Source organism: Agelaius phoeniceus, chromosome 16, assembly GCF_051311805.1.
Source record: "Agelaius phoeniceus isolate bAgePho1 chromosome 16, bAgePho1.hap1, whole genome shotgun sequence".
In the NCBI taxonomy this organism is placed as follows: domain Eukaryota; kingdom Metazoa; phylum Chordata; class Aves; order Passeriformes; family Icteridae; genus Agelaius; species Agelaius phoeniceus.
The window spans coordinates 10,445,925-10,470,530 of record NC_135280.1 but is presented as its reverse complement, the minus strand read 5'-3'; the positions used below and the strand labels follow the sequence as shown (position 1 = coordinate 10,470,530).

The 24,606-nt window shown below is 42.8% G+C and overlaps 1 protein-coding gene across 1 annotated transcript; it reads right to left on the bottom strand.

Annotated features, from left to right (window-relative positions):
- Positions 1–220: 220 nt before the first annotated feature.
- On the bottom strand, positions 221–20,449 carry EMP2 (epithelial membrane protein 2). Its single transcript, XM_054643879.2, has 5 exons — positions 20,088–20,449; positions 6,286–6,397; positions 4,170–4,263; positions 3,445–3,591; positions 221–2,867 (listed from the first exon to the last, which is right to left on the bottom strand). Exons 2-5 carry the CDS (start codon positions 6,361–6,363, stop codon positions 2,683–2,685), a joined length of 504 nt encoding a protein of 167 aa, XP_054499854.1. The 5' UTR covers positions 6,364–6,397; positions 20,088–20,449; the 3' UTR covers positions 221–2,682.
- Between the last annotated feature and the right edge of the window lie 4,157 nt (positions 20,450–24,606).

The following is a 24,606-nucleotide window of genomic DNA, read 5'->3' as shown; positions in this document are numbered from 1 at the left end:
ACATTCTCTTGACACCATACATTTAAAAGTTCAATACATTAATATTTTCTCTGCTTACCCTGAAAGGTCTTCAACAAAGGACAAAATAATCAGCTTCTGGTTCTACTTACAGGCAGGAAGAATTTAATTTTACCTGTTCACACAAACACTCAACTATTTCTCATCCAACATCGTGTAAATATATCCCAAGCTTAAAGAAAAGGTCAGATTGCTAAATGTATTGAGTTTGCTAATACAGTACAAGAATTTGTTTTAACTTTATTTTCATGTACATTTTCAGAATATATAGAGTATAGAAAATGGTATATTTTAAAGGCATATAAGGTAGAAAAAAACCCCTAAAATATGTTTGTTCTGCTCAAACTCTCGTTCAGACTGGTTTGTTCACTTGTGCAGAACATTCCCGTCTCTTCTGTGTGGCATCATGCACGTGCTGGTGTTTGTACACAAGTGGAGGAGTTGTGCATCAGAGTATTTGTTGTGTGTGTGCTTTTCACTTTATTAAAGGGAAAGAGCCTTTACTGTGGAATTAAACTGTGTTCATATATATCTACATCTTGTTTTTAAATATTTGCTCTACAAATGACCTGAGCATTATCAAGGCAAGAAACTGAAGCATCTCTGCAAGTCAGTGGCATAAAAAGCTTAACTTAGAATTCTTCAGGACTGTCGTCTAGATATTAGAGCTTTAATCTGTATTTGCTTCAAAATTTCCCTTATTGTTGAATGTTTTAATAAAAGTAACAAAATGCCTAGCTAACAGTCTATCTACTTTCATCCTTAAACCTGCATCTATTTATTTAAGACAAATTTTGTTTGCTAGCAAAAACTCAGGTTTTGAACCTGAAATGAATTCAGCAAATTATAGAAACACTTTTTTAAAAAGTAGGGTAATAATTCTTGAAATTCAGGGCACTCTCACTAAGAGGAAAAAAACCTGATGAAATACTAGCATGATGCTAGATTGGGACGAATCCCTTTTCTTCAAACTGATGTGGGTTTTTAACTATTATTATTACTTTTACTGTGATGTCCTGCTTGCTCATCCTAATTTTTTACCAGTCTTATTGGGATTTCTTTGCTCCTGAAAGACAAGCAGCACATGCCAAAGCATTATAGGATGCTGAAGGAATGAAGATGGAACTACATGACCTGTCACTCATGCTGGAGACAGTTCCTAAAAAGCTATGCACCTGAACTTTTACTCTGTGATAAATCAAGGATAAATGTGAAGAAAACAAATAAAATTTCATTATCTGGTGTCTAATGTAGTAATTATTAATCTCAGTAGAGCTACACTGCCTTATGATACTGAACTTGTTCTCCTTTAATACCTCATTCAAAACCTATTTAATTTTTTACTGCCTCTATATTGGGCCAGCTGTAGAGAATATGAAATAAATAAATAAATGGTTAGAGCTTTTCAAATATCAAATCTGTACTTAAGCATCAAAGTACAGTGACTAACCAGGACAGGCTGCTTCATTCATTCTCCACACTGATCTCCAGAATCACCATCAGCCAAATCCAGTATTACACTGCTTGGCAGTTAAGCCTGGTGTTAGAGCAAAGATTTAGCTCACAAAATTACTGAAAAATAAAAACCACCAAGTCATTTTATCTTGAAACCTATCCTGAAATTCGTAAGCATAGCAATTGCACTCTGATTTGGTTAGTAGCAGTGTTTAGTTCCAGTAAAATCCAAAAAGGCATTTAAAATCAATTTTTTAAAGGCCAATTTCCCAATGGGCAGACTCAGGGAATGCTTTTGCACAGGACACATTAACCATGAAATCACTACATGATAAAATCCCAGTGTAATAAACATGTTGAGTTAGGCTGTAAAAACCTAAATTTGGCATTGCTTGATCACTAGTCTGCCTAGAAATCTGCAGATGTAGGCCCAGTAATGCTTTTCTGTTTCTCTTTTCTCCCTCCCAGGAAGGCTGCCCAAGGCTAAGGGATCCAGGGCTGGGGTGGGGAGCTCCTCACTGCCCCAGCTGTGCTGGGCACAGGCTAAACAGGGAATTGGCTGATAAGTGCTCCCACCAAAGGCTCTGGGTGCTTAAATTAAATGTGAAACACAATCAAGAGAAATATTTGCTGGAGAACAAAAAGGGCTTGTTTACTTTTGCAAAGCAAGTGGTTTTAATAAAAACTTGATGACACTTACTGCACATTATACAGAGCAGAACACTGGTCCTGAGCCAGGGCAGACGCTCTGAGTGCAGCTCTGGGCTTTGGAAGTGTTTGCTTTTTCACTGTCATCTGGGCCTTGTTTTGTTACACACCCTTCTATTTAACATATTTCAAAGGGATATCTGGTCCAGGAATATAATTAGTATATTGCTTACAAATTAATTTGCACGGGCTTTATTTGTAATCTACTGGAGGCCAGGAACATACTGTTAATGTCTAATAAAGGAAAACAATTTATGATGATAAAATATGTAAAAGAAACAACTTGGCTCTGTCTTGCTCCAACCCCTGACCTGGAGGTGCCAGGCATTTCATTTCACCTGCCTTCTTTTTTTTTTTTTTAATTCTGTTTCATATCAAGAACACAGTACATTTTTAGAGAAACAATACCTTTACTACAAAACCATGTAAATGATTATATACAAAATGGTTACTGGAATTTGGTTTTGTACTGCAGTGACAGAAATAACTAGGTGCTGACATTTATTTACGCTTCCTTAATACTAAGTACATCACTCCACTGATCAGGGTAAAAGCAAAGGCAATCCAGGCTAAGACAAAGGAATAGCCATATTGGCCTTTGGAAACTTCCATTACATATCCATGGCTCTGGTGCAGTTCTTCATGCCTGTCTGTGTAAATGGAAGCTGCAATCATAACACACAGACCTGCAGGAGGAAGAAAATAATAAAGGTCAGCATCTTAAAACATTATCAGTACACACATCTATTCACTGTCTCTTCTGTCAGCTGCTTCCACCAATGTCCTTTCTTTGCAGATGCCCGTGTTCCATCCTCAAACTAACCTGGAAGCATTTCAGGACATATTTTCAGTTTATTTGGCAGGCTATAAATTTGAAGTGCTGTTGTGTATCTATGTCATTTTCAGTGAACAGAAAATGATTCTGAACATCTGGGTAGTTTTTACAACTGACAAAAAAAAGAAGTGAGTGCTTGCCTGTAACAATTAGAGAGTTATTTAGTGTCCTCAAGAAGTTCAGCATCTCAAATTCTTTCCCTTCAAAGTTTAAATTACTTTATCCTGAGCAGTGATGGCATCCATGTTTTAACTGTCTATATATTACAGAATGGTACAGCTCACTCTTTAAACAATTATGAAGGATAAGCTATGGCCTCAGGAGCACTACAGAGTTCTCATGCAGCTTGGTATTTTTGAAACCTTTTCCTGCTTTCCTACATTCATGAAAATATCATTAAAGTCAAAAGCATTGAAAAAATCACTCACATGACAGGAGCTGGATAACAGAAGTTAACACAAATCTTTCTCCTTGCTTTAGACGGAAGAGTTGAAGAATGAAAACCAGAAATGCCACACAGCAGAGAATCGTAGACAGGATCATGGTGGCCTGAACAGCCTGAATTGATTGATACTCTGCAAAAACAAAGCAGCCTTGATTAAAAATCATTTCTCTCTTTGCCTTCTCCTGCAAGGAGTAAAGGGGCAGAGCCATGTTCTGTAAGCAGCTCAGCAGATACAGCAAAGCAGTTGTGTGTGCATTGCAGAGGCTGATTCTCCTCTGCTTCCTTGGTATTACTACAGCCAGCTTGGTATTAAAAAGCTTCTCATCAAACTGAGTGAAAACACTGAAGAGACTTCAGCCACACCCCACCCTTTGCTGCCATCAATATCCTAGAAGCACAGTGAAACTGCCAGCTGTCCCAAACAGCTTCCAAATGCAGACCCCAGCCTCCCAGCAGAGCTGGAGACAGCTCTGTTCAGGAAGGTGTAACCAGACATGATATGCACCCTTGGCACTAGAGTTTCCTCTCATTCAGGTTTTTCATCCTGTCCATCACTGGGAGCTAAAGTAACCAATACCTTTTCAACCATGTGCAGCTGCTCTGTGTAAATCTGCAGCCACTGTAGCCAGGCTGGGCCCCTGTACATTTCATAGCAATTCCAGCAGATCTGCTGAAGGAACACAGACACAGGGATGGAGGGACACTCACCATTGAACTCATCAGTGATAGCCATACAGGTGCTCGTATTCGTGATACACACTCTCCAGACATCTGCAGAAAAGTTATCTCCCACCCACCAGGCCTGCAAAATAAAAGTAAAGGGCTCTTACAGGGAGAAAAAACAAACAAAACCCACAAAACACCTTTGTTGTCCTAGTGTCCACTGATGAGATACACCAGCTGTAACAATTTTCTGTTCATTTTTGATACTTAACCACTCAAATGAAATGTGACATCTCATGGCATTTCAGAATACAGGGTATATAAATATCCACACATCACTCTCTTTTTAGACCTCTGTGAAGTGGGTAACGGCATCTTAAACATCCCAAAGCACCAGGGATTTCCACTGTTTGGGCAGAAATTTTGTATAGTCAGTGATTACTCACTCCTTGAGACACCTAGACAAGATGTGCTTTATTCACCCAGACCCTGTTTAGGATGCACACCTCTCTGAAGGAACAGCACTTGCTAATTTGCAAGGAATAGCATCACCTGTGAAACAGAATTCCTTTATAGATGTTCTGGTTCCTGCCACTGAAATGATTAATCTCAATGCAATCCAGCTGTGCTGAGGTACATTATGGCATCTGTCTGGTAATGGCTGACAAATTTACATCCTCCTGTGGTATTTCTATTTTGAGGTTTAACATTCAAGGCAAAATGGTTCTGCAGCATCTGAGCAGATTTTTACAGTAGCCTGGAAAATGACAAGCACTCCACAAGTGGCATTTCCTCAGGAAACCCATTCCCATTCCAATAGCTACCCAGGCCTTTGTTTTGACTAGAGCTGCACAAAATGAGACTTTTAAATATGATTCCTGGTAGGAGCTGCTGCTTAAATAGACATTCCAGAAGGCTCAGAGCTTACTGTGCAGCTTTGCAAACAATACTGCAGTTAAAACTATAATATACTATGGTAGTAGGCATATGGATAAACAGAATACTGTGTTTTAAGAAAAAGAATTACTTTCTCAGAATGCCATTCATTTGGATTTTTCAGTCCCAGTTCAATATGTTATTTTTCAGCTCTGAGCTCTATATAATATAGAGATACATAATATAAAATCTAACAAAAGATGGTTGTACATTTTAAGTTTTTAAATGTTCAAAGGTAGCTAATGACACAGAGTGCATAGGCTTTTATTTCTGTAATAATTTGGGTTGTGTGCAGCAGATTTGAAATAAGATTAGGTTGCTTTGCCCACTGTCTTTTCTTTCTAAATATTCAAATAAGCAGGGTAAGACAATCTGCTCCAGTGCTCAAATAATGATGTACTTCCATGGAACAATCAACCAGCTGACTAAAATGTAACACCTGAGTTTGTACACTTCTGCAATAAAAAGTTGTGAGTAACACATAATTTCACTTGGAGCATGGTCTTCACTAAACAGTATTTCCAGCAGCAGATTTTCTAATATCAAAAGCCTGTACATACATCAGACCTCATAGACAGATTCCAGTGCACAGACTTCTGATCAGGATAGTGGGCTGTTTTGGAAAATGGAGAATTCCATTAAAAGCTAGATATAAATATTGGAGGGTAAATTCTTTTTGATCACAAAAATAATACAGAAATTTTGAAACAATGCAACATAAAATATTCTAAAGCTTTGTGCTGAAGCTACTTCAACTTAATGGACACACATACCATGGTGTCTGTCATGATTTAACTGGGCATCTTGGACAAACACTTGTGAGGCAAAGCACATCTTGACTGAAATTATCCCCACACATTAATCACCAGCTGTTTGACTTTAGGTACTTGACACAAAAGGACAGTGGATCTTCCCCTCCCTCTCTGCTTCATGTCCAGCTGAATCAAATCCCAGGGCTCCACCCTGTAAATATTCTCCATGGCCAAGTCTCTCCCAGAGAGAGACTGCCTTGAGCCTACAACAAGATGCCATGGACAGCCTTATCCACCAGCAACATGCACACCCAAGGCATTTTTGTTACAGAAAGGTCTTAGGACACCAGTGTGCCTAACAAACTTAGGTCCTCTCAGTAAGCAAGCTGAAGACTAGAGAAGAAAACCTCAATTTTTATGAAGCAAAGAAATCCCAGTGTGTTTGAGAGCCAAGGAGAAGAAATGACACTTACATTGTCGATAGTTGAGATGAACAGCAGTGCTGCTGAGGTTATGTGAAACACGATAATGAAGGCCAGGAGAATCAGCATCCTTGCTCTGGGGAGGCTTTAGGCTGAGATAAATCTGTTGAACATAAGAAAGTATATGAATAATCTTTAGGAGCTGCCAGTGGATCAACCTGCACTTCTGGTGCTGTTAGAGACCATAGCATCAGCTGCAGCTGGAGTCCACAGCACTTGTTCTATCTCTGCAGATACTTAACTGGCATCACGGGTGTTAAAATGAATCACAACTTGAAATGAAGCCAAAAGCTGCATTTTGCCACCTTCCAGCGTGATGGCCGCAGTGAATAAACACACAAAGAAGTTTCATTCTGTGTGCAAGGATGGAAAACTCCTTCACATTGGCTTTTAGGGAAGTGCATTTCAAATTACACTGCCTCATGTGCAGTGCTGAAAATATTTCCACTGACTGCAGTAAGGTCTTATTCCAACCATCCTTCCAAAGAAAGAAGAACCAGATTTCAAAAGAATGCTTATAGAACAAAATTAAGTGCACCAAGAACTACCTCCTAGATTTAGTAACACCTATGTTGTACCTTAGGCCTCATGTCCTCTGTTCATACAGTTCTAAGTTTTATCCATTGATAATGACTAAGCACTAATATTTTCTTCAATGTATTGCTCCTACTGGTAGGGCCGAATAAACCCATTAGTTTCATAATAATCCAGTTAGCTATTTTATGTTCACTTAATACCCTCTGTAGGCTACCTATTACCTTCATACCTTATTTAACCCACCTATTGCAATGTCACCTCTCACATGAAAAAAAATATATACAAGAGAATCAGAACCTGTATTTAACTGGAATCCCCAGGAAATCTGTGGGCACATAACAAACAGGTTAGGAAAAACTACTGCTACTAATACACAGAAAAATGCAAATGCTTGACATATCTATTTTTCTTGGCCAGAAATTCTTGCCAATTAATGTATGCTATAAGGAATCTGCAGTCTTGCAGATCTTTGCAGTTAAGATGCACCACTACGTGCATCATCTGCATGCTGTCACTCATCAGTACATTAATGCTTATTTCTCCCTTTGCTTTGGACACATTCTCTGATGTCAAATGATGCCACTCACATAACACAGTAAATATCCAGAAGAAAGGGCAGTTAGGAATTTTAAGACTTCCATTATTTTTTTCATGTCTAATCCCCTCTCTCTTACTGCCATTTACTGGAATCATGAACCATATGAATAATTTAACCAAAGAAAAGGACTACTCTGACAGCATTTTTAAAGCAGCTCCACTGGCACTCTCATCAGGGCAAATAATAACTACTCTGCAAAACTTTAACAAAAAGATAATTGACAGCATAATAACTGAGTGAATAGAGACCAGGAGCTCCAGAATAATCCTCTCCATCTCCACTGCAGTACAGAGTTATAACAAGCTCAACGGCAAATAGCATTGAAGTGCTTTTTTGAAAAATAAGGGGACAGCCTTATATCCATATCTAATTAGAATGACTGAATGGGAAAGCCAAGTCAAACCCTAAAATAGGAAATGCAGCTACCCTAGTGAGTATTTCTTCCTATTTCCTCTCTGTTAAACTCTGCCTTCCCAGCCACAATGAAGAACAGAAAGTGGGAGTTGCCTCCAATGAGGTGATTCTACTGTAGGACTCGAGGAATCCAGTTCCACTTCTAGAAATGTCATTCATGGTTCTCTATCAAGCCTTCCTTGAATGAAAGGAAGAAGAAAGGAAAAGAAGATATTTTGTGGGTTTGTAGAATGCCACACAAAAGTATTTTTCATTGTGATATATACCAGTCTTTGCACAGCACCCTCTTGTCTTGTTGTTGGTTTTTTTCTGAGGTTCATTTCTTGCACAGATGGTATCTAAGCATTCAATAATGCAACAATCATCTGCCATATAAGGAGAGAGAACCAAATTGTACTCAGTATTATTTTAAGAATAACAATAAAATTTCATCTTATTACATGAAGTAACATAAAGTAAGAGAGACCAAAAAATGTAACCTAATTAAAACCAATCTTGCAAAAACAAGACTTGCCAGCACAGAAGAACCCACTTTATCTTCAATCAAATGAATGGTTTTGTTTTACTGTTTTCAGCCATAAAGAGAAGTGTTTCAGACAGGACAGATAAATATATATGGCTGGTAAGAAGAAGACATTTTTTGTTTTACCCAAATAAAGCCAAGATTAAATGAAAGACATTTTTGTTTCATCTCTAAAAAAAAAAAAAAATGGACAATAAGAAAGGTCTGATGGGTCTGACATTTTGACATTTCTTTTTTGAAGACCCTTCCTCACAATCATCTTTGGATTCCCCCTTCTGCCTTGCTGGCAACTGCTCCCTTCACAAGCTGCTACAACTTCTGTGCACACAGTGCTAAACAATGACACATGGAGACAGGAATTAAATACACTGGGGGAAAAGAAGGAGACAGACCATTTCCAAGTAATTAATACCAGGAAAAGACAACAAGAACTGGTTATCCAATCTGTCATGCCTGAGCAGGATCCCAGAAGTGCACAGACCTCAATCACTCCTACAAACTTTCCCTTCCCAGGGAGACCCAGGAGTTTCTGTGGTTCACCCCAGCCTGCACAAGGAATAATGAAGAGAGGAGGGTTTTCCAGAGAAACTCTCTGTGATTTGTGGGCAGGAAGCAAAGAACAGCTCCCCTCTTCCAAGATGCAGCCAGCAACACTGCAGATGCTACTACAGAATCTGCATCCCCCTCTAGGCAGAAATTCTGGATTTCATCTCTCAGAAAGATTTACTAGTCCTTCTCCACTCCACACAAAGCTGGAATTCAAAACCTTACAGTGCAGAATCAAGATTCCCCCACTGCCTCAGCAAGGAGCTCTTCCTTCCCCAGTCCTCTGAGGACAGCCTGCCTGGGAACCTCTCCTAGCATCAGGCAGCTCCTCTCCTCTCCCTGTGAGCAAGGGAAGGACACAGCTACAGAGCACTGTTTGCATTACGTTCAGAATTCTTATTTCACTAATGTATCACTAACCAAACACTTTGGTAACATCCTGTTCTGCACACTAGCTGTACTCCTTTTCTTATTTACCATTAACTGCTTCCTGGGCGGAGTGATTTTTCACCTTCTCTCACTTGCAGCTGAAACACACCATGCTCTCAGGTCAAGGTGTTCATGAATTTAAAGTACACTGCCTTTAGGCATGGATGAAGGCTGGGATGATGCAACAGATATTGCCCATCATTCCCCAAAGTGGCTTGAATTCTTTTAATAGTTTTTACACACACACAAATAATATGAGAAAAGCTTTTTGGACACACTACACTTACAATGATGGAGCCACCCTTCTCAGAAGTACATGATGAAAAGACTACAGGCAACGGTTACAAGTTGCAACAAGGAATATTCCAATTGTGAAAAAAGTATTAATTATATTCAATGAGCATGATTAAGTACTGGAACAGGGCCCATGAGGCTGTGGGATCTCCATTCTTGGACATCTTCCTGACTCAACTGAAGCAAGGCCCAGAACGTCCTGATCTAACCCCCTGCTTGGAGCCAGAGTCTGCAGCAGAGACCTCCAGAGGCTCCTTCCAGCTCAGCTCTCCTGTCAATCTGCAGCTATTTCAGGAACCTCCCTGTACTAACCTCCAGCAAAGCTCTGACAGAAGAGAACATAATATTTGACTTAGCTCATCACATGTGTCATTAAAAACAGATTTGGGGGTTACAGTAAGGATGACTTTGGATGTCAACATAAATTCCTTCAATTGCAAGGCTAAGCAGTTAATACCACTTCATATGGTGTGCTGTAAGGCAGAGTGGACAGATACTGCTGAGCTACAAGTGCAGACTGCCACTGGATCTAGAAAGAGTAAGTTATAGGAATCCCACTGAACACATCCAGATTTGCTGTGGTAATAAAGTTTCCCACAAATGCTGTTAAGTTGCAGGATACTTACACAAAACACAATAAAACAAAAGGCCAGTTAGAGCAACACTGTATTTTTTTTTTCAATCAGTGCAGAAGTAATGCTCCAAGTACTACTCCATTTTACATGGGGAGGATAAATGCAGCAGTCACACTTCTCTTGAATCTCCTCAGCAATGCAGACTTTTGGAAGCAGTAGTTTGCACTTGCCATGGGAAAGAGCCTGATGAGCTTTAGAAGAAGTGGCTAAGAAGGGCCTCTGCTATAATCTCCTGAACATGCAGAGACAAGTATGTTTATACAAGATAAAACACTACAACCATCACAGAATTTCACAGTAAAGTAAGGTACCTAGGCCAGGGTTTCCAACATCTCTGAACTGTAGCGTTTCAAAACTGGGTTGTCTCCCTATGTCATATCACACACAAAAATACATCCCCTGCAGAAAGGCCTCAGTTTATCTCCAGGATAAAGTTTATCTTTTATGTCCATCAGTATAAAGAAACATGACTATTTAAGTTTTTTAGTACAGCAAGCAAGCAAAAATGGAAATCGTCTTTGACAGTTCTTAACAGAAGTTTTATCACTGCTTTCCAACCCAGATGTCATCTCCACAGCAAACGCTTTCCTTTCTTCCCATGCAGTTGAGCTCTGCTGCCAGGCTGTTTCTCATGTTTGTGCATACTCAATTTTTGCAACCAGCAGTACATGGTGCAGTGTGTTTGTCCTGGGCTCATTTGCATTGGAAAGGCTGAAGCTTACCCTCCAACACTGGCTGCTGCCCTCACTCCCTAAGAGCAAGTCAGGGGTTTTTATCATCTTCATCTGAGTCCACACAGACAATCCTGGTTGATACCCTTAGAAACACAGTGAAATCTCTGCAGAACAGCTCCTGCTCTGCACAGACTGAGGCAGGAGGTGTGCAGACTCTCAACACCCACATTTAGAGAGCTGAAAAGACACACCCAAAACAAGGGGCAGAGGATCCTGCTAAACAAGTTACCATACCTGCAGCTCTCTGCACTGAGATGTTTCATTGCAACAAGAACAGCAGGTCTTTGGGCCATCAATAAGCATTCAGTTCAGCTGAACTTTCTTGAGGTCACTGGTGTAAAACTGAATCAAAGCAAACCTTAATTATCAATTCTTCTGCCCCTCAGTGCTATAATTAAGTCTGAAAATGTGAATTTATAAGAAGAAGTTTGTATACTTGTAGCATGAGAAATCTGTCATCTTGTGATGCATCATAAGTTGTTTGGATTTACATGTTTTTGCTCAGAGTTCTTGTGCCACATCTCATGGTGTCTCATGACATGTGAGAACTCAGAAGCTGGCTCACATTTTGCCTGTACCATTGTCTCTAAACATGTACAAAATTCCCTGGTTTATGAAGAACAGACTGATACTGTTAACTTTCTTCTCTTTTTTCTTTTATCAAGTATGAAGGGTTCTTTTTTCTTGTGTGATTCTCAGAAGTGGAACCAAAAGTAAAGTTCAGAGAGCAGACTTTCTCCCAAGCCAGCAAGAGCTTTGAGGATTTCAACAGTCCTCTAATGCCTAAATATCAAACAACATAAAGGACGAGAAAATCAGGAAATGTAATACCAAGAGGATAATTACACCAGTTGAAGCAATTTACTCCCATTTCTTTATTTCTTCTGTCTGAGACAGTTGGGAACACCAACACTCTTCAAGTGTACATTCAAATTGTGACCTGTTTTCATGCCCAGGTGTTACCCAGCTAATAGTCAATACAGAAACTGAATGTCCCTCTTCAACCAGTCTCTGCAGGCAGTGTGGAGACCTGCAAGAAGTGCTGGATGGCTCTGACTACACCTCTACAATACTGAATGGGGACCCAGGAGGGAAATGCAAAGTACGAGTAACAGTCTACACAGCACATGGGCTCCCACCCAGTTTCCTCCTGCTGCAAAGCTAAGCATGAAGAACAATGTGTGTTCTACATGAAATAACATTCCCTGCTTCATGCTGGCTTTGGAATCAAGAGGGCTACGTGTCCTGTGAGCCCCTAGATGGCACAGAGACCATCAGCTCTTTTTGTTTGCCTAACTGAGAACACACTCAAGGCACAGCTCTTTGTGCTACCTAGTTTATGTGGAAGGAAGAGAGCTTTTCACTTACACTTCCACCTGCTTTTCTAAATCCTTCCTCACAAAGCAAGGAAATCAGAAGGAAATGAATCAAAGTTCCCTGCACCCAACCACTGTATGAAGGCAAAAAAAAATCAATACAAAAAAACGAATCCACTCTCTTTTCTAGAGCTCCATTTGAATTACAACATGTATGGCTTTTCTAACACAATGGCAAAATAAAGTAGGGTCATCCTATCAGTTCTAGATTTATTGGTGCCTTTGCAGCAGGCTGTGTTAAGACCCAGCAACCTCCAGCATAATCACAGGAGCCAGCTTGTTGTGTTTTGATAGTGAAATACATGAGATTGGAGAGAAACTCACAAGACACACAGTATACCTAGTTTTTTTCAGTTTTCTTTCAGAAAATCGTGCCTTGCAACCAAAGCCCTGAGGTCTGCTCTTTGTGTGCACCACAACTAGTACAAATGTACACTTATAGCTTAATAAAACCTTTTGCTTTTACTGTGTTTGGGTGTCTGTCCATCCTGCTGGTACTGGTGGGACTGCCTGAGCAGCAGCAGACTTGGAGCAAAGAAGCTCCTTTCCCTGGCCTCCCTATCACCTGTGTGTGAGGGGATGCTCAAGCACCCTTTCAGCTCTTCCTCAAACAACTTCATAAACACTAAATCTGGTCTCCTCTTCAGAAACCCCACCTAGTTACCAAAAATGAAAGAGACTGTGATTACAGGCAGGTCTGGCAGATCATCTGCAGATTTCCTCCCGTCTCACCCTGTCCTCCTCATTAGATCTATGCTACCAAGCCAGCACTCTAAAGTCTAGAAAATTCTAACCCTGCTGTTCCATACATTTCCAAACAAAACCAAGAAGAAAACTGCAGCAAAAATGCAACATGCTAGCTTTGAGTATGGAGACCAAAAGAAGCAGATGTTTCTAATATCTTAGGAATGCTTTTAATAAAATTTTGACCTAGGGATGCCAGCATTGCTGCCACTTCTGTAACTCTGTCAGTCATTTATTTGCAAACAAGTTTGGACTGGGTTTAGACTTGCCCTACCACTCCTTTCACTATGGCCCTGCTGTGTGCACTGCTGAGGAAAGTCACTCAGCCATGAAGCCTTTGTGGGCAAACTCAGCAGAAGAAAACCAGCTATGGGAACACAGGGACATAATGCCCTGTTGAGGGGTGGGGAAGTGTCACTAACCAGGAAAATGAGCCTTGTGAGAGCTTACCTGAAAATCCTAAAAAATAGCCTGAAGCTTAAAAACTTCAAGATAGATGTCTCTTCTGGAAGAGACATTACTAGCCACTATATGCTGAGAAGACAGTTTAGCAGGTACAGAAGTCAGCTGCCTACACAGACATATTTGAATAAAATTCTTTAAGACTTCATCTTCTCAAAACTGCTTTTTAGAGGGTTTTGTGGGTCAGCAGAAAGAGATTGTTTTTCCTCCTCCAACAGCACAAATCACACCATCCTCAAAAGTAAATCTTTTACACATTCTTATGTTTCCCTAAAGCACTTTTTGTTGTAACTGTACTTTTATACTAGATAATAATAGTCTCATACTTAAGATGTTCTATATCTGCATCTAATCCCAACACAACCCACAGTGGTGTAAGGTAGGCTGACATATTACTAAATAATACCTAAAAGGGTTGCAATTAATCTCTGATTCCCATCATAGTCATCCACTCTTCCACCTTCAGTTTACGCTGAGCATTATATGCCTTTGGCAAATGCTAACAAAACAGTCTTTAATCAAAGACACCCCATGGTTCAAGGGATTTCTCAAAGGGCAAACATTGTTTGAGAAAACCCAGCAGTAATTTGAAAGAAGTAACTGCTTGTGTATTGCAGTTTCTGGTTTCTTGCAAAACATAAAAGTATTCTGTCAGTTTTCACAAAGGTATGTGCAAAACATGTTATAAAATGTTTGTAACTTAAGTATGTATGGGTAGAGCTTAACTGTATTCTTAGAAAATTAAAGAAAGCACGCATCATTTCAGGTGTTCAATGCTCCCTGTTCAGCCAGTTTGCTTGTTGGGCACCAGATACTACTTCAATGTAAACAAAGCTGTGGTGTACATTAAAACCTTCTTAACAATCAAGCTGGTCTAGAAGTACTTAAAACTTGTTTTTTCCTAAGCTTAACAAGACCTCTCATTCTCACTTGCTCATTTTCAAAGATCAAGACAGAATGGGGATATACTTGCTTGGAGGTAAAGGCAAACAAATGGAAGGAAAAAGAACTGTTTAACTTAGAGATGAAAATATATGGCTATAAATCAGGTGTGAGCACATTTAGGATGTAAATTACAACTCTTAGAGCTATCACATTCTGGAACAGCCTTACAATCACCACAGCACAGGAAAGCTCCACAAAAGGATTTCCGTGATGCAGGGACTGTGCTAGCAGGGCGGCAGACCCGCTGTCCTGAGAGGACCCTGCAGCTCTGATCCTGTGAAGCCTCTCAACAGCTTCACTGAGGTCTCTGTGCATTTCACAACAGGCTTTTTGCATGATACCCATGCCCTTGGCACTGGGCTGAGCTCCCTGCCAGGCTCCAGGGGCTGCTGGCAGCAGTGCAGGCTGTTGGGCAGTGCGGTGACACCGTGCTGACCGTGACACAGCCAGCTCAGAGGCATCTTTTGTTTCTCAGGTGGGCAGCAGAGCTTCCAAGAGTGAGCACAGCCTGAGCCCCTTGTCTGAGGGTGACCTAAGGGCCACCACTGCCTGCCAGCCCCCCAGGGCAGGGGTCAGCAAGCACAGAGCCCTTTGCAGCCCGCTGGCACAGCCCTGCCTCTGGCTCCATGGACTGGGACAATGACACGGGGCTGTTCCAGTAAGCTATTCAAGCTATGGGAACCCTCCCGGGAACCTGCTCCTGAAACAAACAGCTGAACTGAGGTGTGGCCTGGCCTCACCCCTGCTCAATCACTGTGTGGACACATTTCAGTGTCGAGGGGTGTCTCTGCTCAATACCTTGGCTGGGCAGGGAGTGACAGACCAAGTAAAATACCAGACCTTTATATCAGTTTGACAGATAAAATGTGTCCTCAGTCAATGAAAATATTTTTTAAAAAGCACACCTGCAGCATTGACTAGAAATTAACATAGTTCTGAGTGAATCTCAGACCCTGGGCTCTACTGACTACAGAATGCTGCTTATCCAGAGATTATTCCAGATACAACAGAACAGCTCAAGTGATTTATGATGTTCCACCTAATTAACCAACAAACAAAGGCAGAAAAGGTCTGTCTTTCCAGATTGAAAGCAATGCATTTAATTCTGTAGAAATAAAAGCTGATATTGTTTTAACTTTGGCAGATGCTCTGTGGAAATTGCTAGCAATTAAATGTGTTGCATTCACTGTTGTAAAGTTTTCAAACTGCTTGTTTTGATTTGGATTTGACTAGCTCTGTGTTGAGAAATTTTGGTTTTAGTTATTTCAGAGTTTACACATCATCTATCAAGAGTGTGAAAACACATTTCTATTGGTGGTACAACAGTTGGTTATAAAACAAAAAGCTTAAATTCTCCACAACTACTACTTTGTTTGACAGCAACACTGTAGTACAGGATTACACCGAATACTCTGCCTACCTCCAGAATGCAATTTTTACACCATAATTTGTAATCGGTGCCACTAAAGCTGCCATGTGGACTCTACAAATCCAGGTAGAAGGATTTCCATGCCTTGTGTGAGCACACTCAGTGCACAGCTCCTCTACACAGGCTGCTCTATGGGAACAGCCCAGTCCCCTCAGCCCCCGGGTCACCTTGCCCTACCCTGCAGCTGCACCTTGACCAGGCTGGACAGTGCCTGGGTTACTGCACAGCCACAGGGCCAGGTAAGGGTACACCAAGCACCCTGACACATGGGCAGGCTCAGCCAGGGCCCTTCAGTTGTTCACAGACTGTTCTGCAGGCTCTGGACTTGGGTTTGTTTCTGCTTTGGAACTAAGCAGCGGGTTTGTTCTTCAGTGGACTGAGCACTGCAAGCCCTGGAGAACAGGTGAGTGTGCAGAGCCCATGCACCTCAGCAGAGACATCCAGGCCTTTGGAAGGCCTCCTTTTGTCTGGAAGAAGGCCAGAATTTGGATCTATTTCAGGACACTGAACACCTGCATTACACAGCTGAGGGAGTGTTCCTACTGCCCACCTCAGCTGTTTGCGGCCCATGCAATCCCAAACATAGCACAGTGTTTAAGAATCAGTGAAGCAAACCATAAATATATATCCTATAGCCATCTCTAAGGGGTATTTGAGTCAGTCCACTTTCTGCTCCACCTACAGACTCCTGTGAAGATCTCTACACAGCCAGAGGGTTGTATTTTAAGGTCACACCCAAATTATGAGGCTTCACCTGGCATGCACATACCATCATTAAACCTGCCCATGAAACTTCACCAGCAAAATAAAAAGGTGTAATTACATTTTCCCCATTCAGTGGAGATATAATAATTCCTTTGATGGATGAATTCAGGCCATCAGGCTTTTTCTTGAGTCTCACCCAGCAAGATGTATTTGCTAATAATTATGATGCTTATCTTCCTAATGAAGATAAGCATCATAATTATGAAGTCATAAGCATCACCTGACATTTTGAGGTATATTTGACAAAATTATCTACTCTCTAAAACAGTAAAATTTTTAGCAAAAACTGAAACTCCACTGCAAAGATCATGGTTCGCTTTGAGCATCCAAAAAACCAAGCAAACCCTAACAAACACTGAACAGCTCCATGAATGGAATTCCTTAGTGCTGTGCTTATGTTCCCCCTGCATTCCCTCTGAGACCAATGTGATTTCAATAAAAGCTGTGCATTCCTTTCTACTTTCAAATTTGGCTGTGCTGAAGTTTCACATGGATTTTACATACAGTGTTTGTTTCACCTCAGAGTAAATATCTTTCTTATTAGTTCCTGTATAATACAGTGCCTCATTCTGCTGGGTCTTCTTCCAACAGGAACGTGGAGGAGGACCTGGAAAGTACATCTGCCAGCTAGCAGTATGAAAGACTTTGTCCCCAGAGACCTACTTATCTCTTCAATTAAACACATTATTGTCCTGATTTATGTGGGGATATCATGTCTTACATGATGCTCAGGACACAAATCGAATGCGAAGTGCCAGTGGAAACTCAAAATATATTCAAGTGAAAAGGGAAGAGTCTCCTTGTGCTTCAACTGATCTCATTTTTAAATTACAAGGAAACTACATTATGAAAGGAGACAGCCTACACCTAATATACTTAGCAAAAGTAGAGGAAGGTCTCGTTTCTCTAAATACCCATATGGGACTCATCAGTACAACATTCTTCTAATCACTGAAGGAATGTCAAACCTGAGTTGGGAAACAACCTTGAGACAAACAAGACAACAAAATAAAAGCCATAATAATAGAAGAAAAAGAAAGACACAAGGTAACTGAAGCAGGAGATGCTAATAAATCAAGAGGGGTCAAGTGTATTACTGAAAGTGGGTGTAAGATAGAGATGTTCATTTCTTCTAAACAATGTTGGCCAGCAACAATAACTCCTATGAACTGAGACCGTCCTATAACTCCTATAATAAACATCTATGAACTGAGACAGATTCTTTGTCTAAGATAATAATGTTGCAGCAGCCTTCAGTCTTGACCTGCTTAGTCTGTTGAACAACTTCCTTTATTAACAAGGTTTTTAATCTGTGTAACCAAATAAAACTAACTGTTTTTCCTCACTGGCAAATCCACAGCATAATCAACACTGTTTGTATGTTTATGATAGAAGTCTTTCCAGACCACAAACAAAGAATACAACACCAGTAGTGTCTTGTCTACTGATTGGATGTTTTTTTTTTTTTATTGTGAAATTATATTAACACACCATTTTTCTTCCCAAATGAGCATACTAACAAGAAACTGATCAGCATGAAGAGTCTTCATGGTATTGCTGCATTTCAGCTCCAGTTAATGTTGATGGCTACTGGTAGAGCAATTCCTGGATTCCTGGCTGGGCAGACAGGTACCTGGTAACATCCCTGTCAGCCACGCAGCTGGCATGATACAATCTGTACACATCTTTATTCAGCACAGAGGATGAATCTTCCCTCAGGTATCCCAACAGTCTATTTCCTAACTCAGCTCTACAAGTTCACAAGGAGGTTCAGAGAACAGCAAGAGTTCCTCCTTTCAATGTCTTTGAAGCAAAGGTGAAGTCCTTAAATCTTATGCTGAATAAAGTCCTATCAGCTTCTGGTGGCCATGTTTACCACATGCCTTTGTTTCCACTCCCACTTTGATTTCACCAGCTGTGGCAAGTACCTGTACCCCAGCTGCATTCCTTAGGATGGCATTTGTCACACACTCTCTTACAAAAAGTTTGCTGGACTGTGCAGCAAACTGCAATTCCCGTTTCTCCCCGCAGTGAAATTCATGCCCAATAGTCCCCTACCATTTGTGTGGATTCCTGCCTGCCACACCTGCAGCCACCTGGCACCTCAGTCCCAGCAGCCCAGCTTCACAGCTCTTCCTGAACTACATAGACAGCAAAGTCTTCAACATCCAAGAGGAGGTCTGGATGAAAGAGTCACTATAGACTATTTTTATTTGATAGAAAAAACATCTGCTCAGGCAGGCAAGAAGGCTTATTTTATATAGCTAACACACCAGCACTGTATATACAGAGTCTGCAAATAAATGAAGAAAAAGAGCTACATTTTGTTTTTCTGATGATGAGCCAACCATAGCTGTTTATTTCCAAAGTTCCTAAAGAAAACGCCAAAATAATTCAGTGTGGATTTCACAGCTATTTAGTGGGTTTCTTCACAGCCTTGTATCAAGTCAGAGGATACTACTAAGATGCTCTATAGCAATAATTACTGATCATTTACATACTATTCCCAACTGCTGTGAGGAGAGAAATATAAAAAGACCTTCCTGCACCATGTGAACAAAGTATTCCTGCCAATAAATTAAAAGAGAGGCTGAACTGCAGGTTTCTTGATGGCAGCATTCTGTGGGTATGAACAAGTCGTGGATAAGCCTGCTGAGGAACAGATAGCAATGTACTGTTCTTCTTAGAAATGTCCAAACAAGGAGCTGACCTCTCAAATTCAATACTCAAAGTTGCAGACAACCCACGATACTGAGAGCTGCCTGTCCACTATCTGGCACACAACATCCCGGATGGAAGTGGGGCACTACCTATAGATAAAAACCACCCGTGAGTGAAACTGCAGTTGGACTCAAGCAGAAAAATGTTTAATGCTGGCCAGAGCTTCATAAACCGAAATCTGCACTGAATTACATCTAAGTGTATTTTCCTTCTACTGTCGGGGGGGGAGCTGCCAAGAGCTGCTACAGCGTTACTGCAACACACGCGAACTCCGCTGAGAGTTCATTAGAGAAAAGAACAGAAAGAAACTATCCCGTGAAGAATGCGAACTTTCTGCTGCCTTGGCCCAGCCTGGACTCACTGGCGAGGAGCCCCTCGGCCCGCCCCGTCCCGCTCCCGGAGGCCCGGGGCGAAGAGCGGGGCCGGGGCTCGACGGGACAGGGACCGCTCTCTCCGGCCAGGCCAGTGACGGCGCAGCACCGCAGCCACCCAAATGAAATGTGCTTCGTAGTAAACAAACGCGTGCTTTTAATTTTTCCCCATTTCTGACGGGTCTCTTCCTCCCCCGCCGGCGAAGCCGCCCGCTCCCCCCGCCGCCGCCCCGCTCCCCCCGCGCCCCCCGCCCGGCCGAGGCTACTCACGGGCGCGGGCCGGCGGGCAGCTCTCCGGGGCTGCGACCGTCTGGCGGCGGCGGCGGTGCCTCCGCCCGCCCTCCTGCGGGAATGATGTCAGCGGCGGCTGGGTGTGGAACCAGAAGGGCTTTCAAAAGTGCCCCCCGGCCGCTGGCGGCGGGAGAGGGGTGTGAGCGTGTGTGTGTCTGCGAGAGTGTGCGGGCGCGGAGGGAGGGAGGGACGGACGGACGGGACGCGCACAGGAGAAACTTTCCCCGCCCGTTCCCACTCGGGCGGGCATCCAGGCGCGCCGCCGCCCGGCCCTCCTCGGGGGCGCTCGGCCCGCCGTCCCCCGCGGCCGGGGCCGGTCTCCGCAGCGCTGCCCCCGCCGGCCTCCGGACAGGGCGGGCCGAGCCCACGTACGGGATGCCAGCGGCCGGGCGCTCGGCCCGCTCCCCGGGCGACCCCCGCCTTCTGTCTGGGCTGAACCTCTCGGAGGAGTGACCGCTCCTCACCAAGTGCGGGAGGCGGCGGGACCCCGTCCCACGGAGCCGCGCACAGCGAGGGGCGGCCGTGCCACCCGTCACCGCGGGCAAGGACGGACGGCTGCTACCCGATGGTAGCTGGGCGAGAGCTTTTCCCGGGAGGGACAGGGCGAGGCCCAGGGCGGAGCCCTCTCACGGGAGCCATAGCGGGGAAAGCAGCCGCGATTCCCAGAGCGGCCGGGGACAGCTGCGGCGGCCGCGCCCGCCGGTGAGGGGGGCCGGGAAGGCGCCATTTCCAGCTGGCCGTGCCTGAGCCGCTCCCGGCCCTCAGCGCCGGGCCCAGGGCGGGCCGAGCCCCTGCTCTGGGCAAGCGGGACCGGCCGCCGGCGGCGCCGCTGAGGGACGGGCCTGGGGCCGCCCCGGGCGGCAGCGAGTGCCATGTTAGGGCAGAGCTGCCCTGGCCCGGAGCCCGGCGTGCCAGGCTCGGCTCGCTGCTGCCTGGGCTTGTTCGTCACGGAGAAGAACGTGTGTGTGGAGAGCTGAGGAAAGCTGCGCTCAATAAAGCCGTCCCCGGGCAGTACAGGTGAGAGCGGGGTCACTGCCGCGCCTCACGCCCGCCGCTCTCCTGAAGGGTTCCCCAGCCACCATCGCCAGTGACAAACATCAGTCACCAGCCGTGCCCTATTCCAGCTTGGCTTTCACATAGCCTTCGTCAGCGGGCCGATGGTATTTACTGTGACTCAAGCAGGCTGAAGACCGTAATTCGGCTTTTTGTCTGCCTTGCAGGTTTTGGTGTGGGTATAGCCTCTTGGCTAAAAGGTCTCACCTTCCCTTGCAACACTGTGATGTTGGTGAGGAAATCTGGCTGTTCCCGTGTGATTACCAAGCTGTCTGCTTTACATTGTTTTCTTTTGTGTCTTGCCCTCTGTTACAGTTCTGCACAAGTTGCTGTCAACGTTTGTTTTGGATGTTACCTAAAAATCCAGCAGACCATGACTCTTTCGGTTCAGACTGTATGTGTAAGTTTATGAGCAGTGTTTCCCAATCCCAGAGATTACCTGTTCTGCTAGAACTGTAGTGAATTCGAGCAACTCCATCCCTGTTCTTAGAGTCTTTACACAGATAGCAACTATTATGCCGAGCAAAAACACTGTGTTGGTCACTATTCAAAAATTAGCAGCATGGCCCTACTTCATTGCACCTTCATTTTTTCTGAAGTGCAGCATTAGTGCCCTTGTATAGCTGTTAGGAATCTCACATCTTGTTAAAAAGCAGAATTACAGGAACGCTATGAAAGAGTTGCTTTGTCAGTCTAAGCACCACCAGCAAACACTGCAAGCAATTCAGCTGGGGTGGATGGCATTTGGTGGCATGGTAATCTCTTATGGTGTCTTTTGCACTCTGATATTAGTTTCAGCTCTGGTGTAACTGCCAAACACATCTTGTGTTCACAATCACTTCAGGATCATACACAAGAATATCCAGTGCCATAAACAGTCCCCAGTGCTCACTACAATTTACGTTTCTCTATGCTCATGTATTCCAAGTTTCTGGATAGGAAAGACTGGCACTTAAAGTAGTGGCTGCTTCTTCATTTGTACAACACCTCGTTTCTGGTAATTGCCTTGAGGTTACACTGGAGGGGGAATTCAAAGTGGCTCTCAGGGGAGATGTTCGTAGGTGTGGGGCTGAAGGAGCAAAAATGAGAAACTTACAAGTATCAAGTGGAGGAGACAACCCTGCTTGTCAGTTCCCAGGGATTTCAGGAAAGGGCTACCTCACACTGAGCCAGCCACTGCAAGCATGACAGCCTGACTTCCCCTGAGCTGAAGCATTAGAGCTGAAGTCAATAAAACATTCCTCTCTCACAGAGATAAGTTTGCAAGTGGAATATGACAACAGAACATTTGATTTTTAAACCAAAGATGTTGCTTAGAACTCAAGGTACTAGAAAGAGGTTAATTGTGCTTTATCATGCACTGCATTTGAGATGCTGCTTGCTAATTAGTGCAGAATATTGCCCCTATAGGGAAACGTTTACTGTTAAAAATTTTAGTCAACTTTCTTCTCCCTCAATGCCTCATACTTGCATTTTTAATTGTTGAATAGCTGTTATCCATATTTTATCTTAGCTAGAAGCTGAATAAATAGTTTTAAAGCAGTATTAACACACTACCACCAGATGACTACAGGCTTTTCCTGGAAACAGATTCTCCAGTGCTAAGTATCTGAAAGAGGTGCTGACCTTTTCCCTGCCTTTCCTTCCCTAATTTGCAGGAGGGATAATGATATGAAGGAAAACTTGTTACATCCAAGTACCCCCTTCTATTTGTTAAGTTGACAGCAAAGCTGTTTGAAAGCAAAGTCACTGACAACAGAATTCCAGGCGTGGAAATGCAAGACAAGCCATGCCATTCCATGCCAGTTCATCCTGCTTATCTTGCCATGTCCTAGACAGCATCTTTGAAAGTAGCCAGAATTCATAAATGAACAGAGGTATCTCTCCCACTTCCCACTACCAGCTGCCATACAGTGAACACAATTTACATGTGTATTTGAGATAAGCCTTTTTTTCCAGTAGTTAGAACTCTCTTTTACACATGAGGAGCTTTCAGAGCAAAGTGTGAAAGTGCAGGCTGAGTAGCCATCATGACCAGGAGAGGCTGTATAATGGAATTACAGGCTCAAATATTGATCTTACTGGCATAGTGGGCATTGGATGGTGAAAGTTCCATGTGAAACCTTGATTTACAGACAATTTGCAGGTATATAAGTGGACCAGCAATTGATAAATCTCGTTAATTTGCAATATAACAAGTGGAATAATAAGTTGTGGGTTTTTTACTCACAGTGATGACATAGCTACAGTTTATGCTTTATCACGTGTCTGTCAAGATGATGAGCAAGTTCAGTATTTTTTGTAGCTAGCAGGGATCAGGGAATGCTCTGTGCAATAAGAGGCTGTAAGTAAAACCAGGCTAACAAGATCTTTGGACTTATCTGAACAGGAATACAAGTGAACCTGGAAGAAAATCTCATGATTGCCCCTGACACCAAGGAAGAGAAGCCTTCTGACTGAGGGAGCTGCTGATCAGTAGGGTAATTGTTTAATTACTTGTCTAACTGTTAAATGGTTTCTGATAAAAATATCTCTGCCTAAACAGGCTGTAATCTGACTTCTCCCAAAATGGAAATACTGTCCCAAAACTCCTAACAAGAGGAATATAAGGCACCATCCTCTGCAGGCATCCTTGTAACACCAATCCATTAGTTTGTCACAATGAAAGCCAATGTGCCAATGAAAGGCTTCTAGCACAGTAACAAAACTGACACTGTATTTTTTTTTCAAGAATCTGTGCAACAATCCTCCATATTATTGTTTCAGAGTATGCAACACTACTACTTTCTGTGCTTACTTTTCAAAAAGAAGTTACATTTACTGCCATGCCAACATAAGGAATATGAGCTGGTGCTGATTGGGAAGTGGTTTCATTAATGAAACTGAGTTCAAATGTAGGCTTGTATGGCAGTGCTGCCATGTCTATAATTGAATAAATAGGAAGTGTGCTGTAGGATAGTTTTACCATTGGATAGTTTAATGAGGAGCAGGATGGAGAAAACAATGAGAAAGAAGAGTGTCATGGACTTTTCCTGTTTCATGGGTCTTTTAAAGTCCATCCAAAGGAGCTGCTATGCCATAAATTTATTAGTCCCCTAAAAACCACTGAGCCATAAAAAGGTTCTCACACCTTTTCCCCCTTTTCCTTTCCCTGTGCAGGGATCAGATGGTTCTTCTACAAGCATACCTCAGAGGCCTGGTATGCTTGTAGAAAGTCTCAGATCTGTACAAACCTTAGTGTAAGAACTTGACTCACATACCCCTTCCCACTCCAGCCTTGGGAATGTTTCCTCCTCCCCCTCAAAGAAACTTGGGGAGGTTAAGCAAGAGCAGCAGCTTCCCAACAATTCTTAACTCCTTGAGAACTGAAGTCCTTGTTCAGGCTTGCTGAGTCTAGAACAAGGACCTTGGAAGGAGTTCTGACAAACTTACGAAATCCTGACGG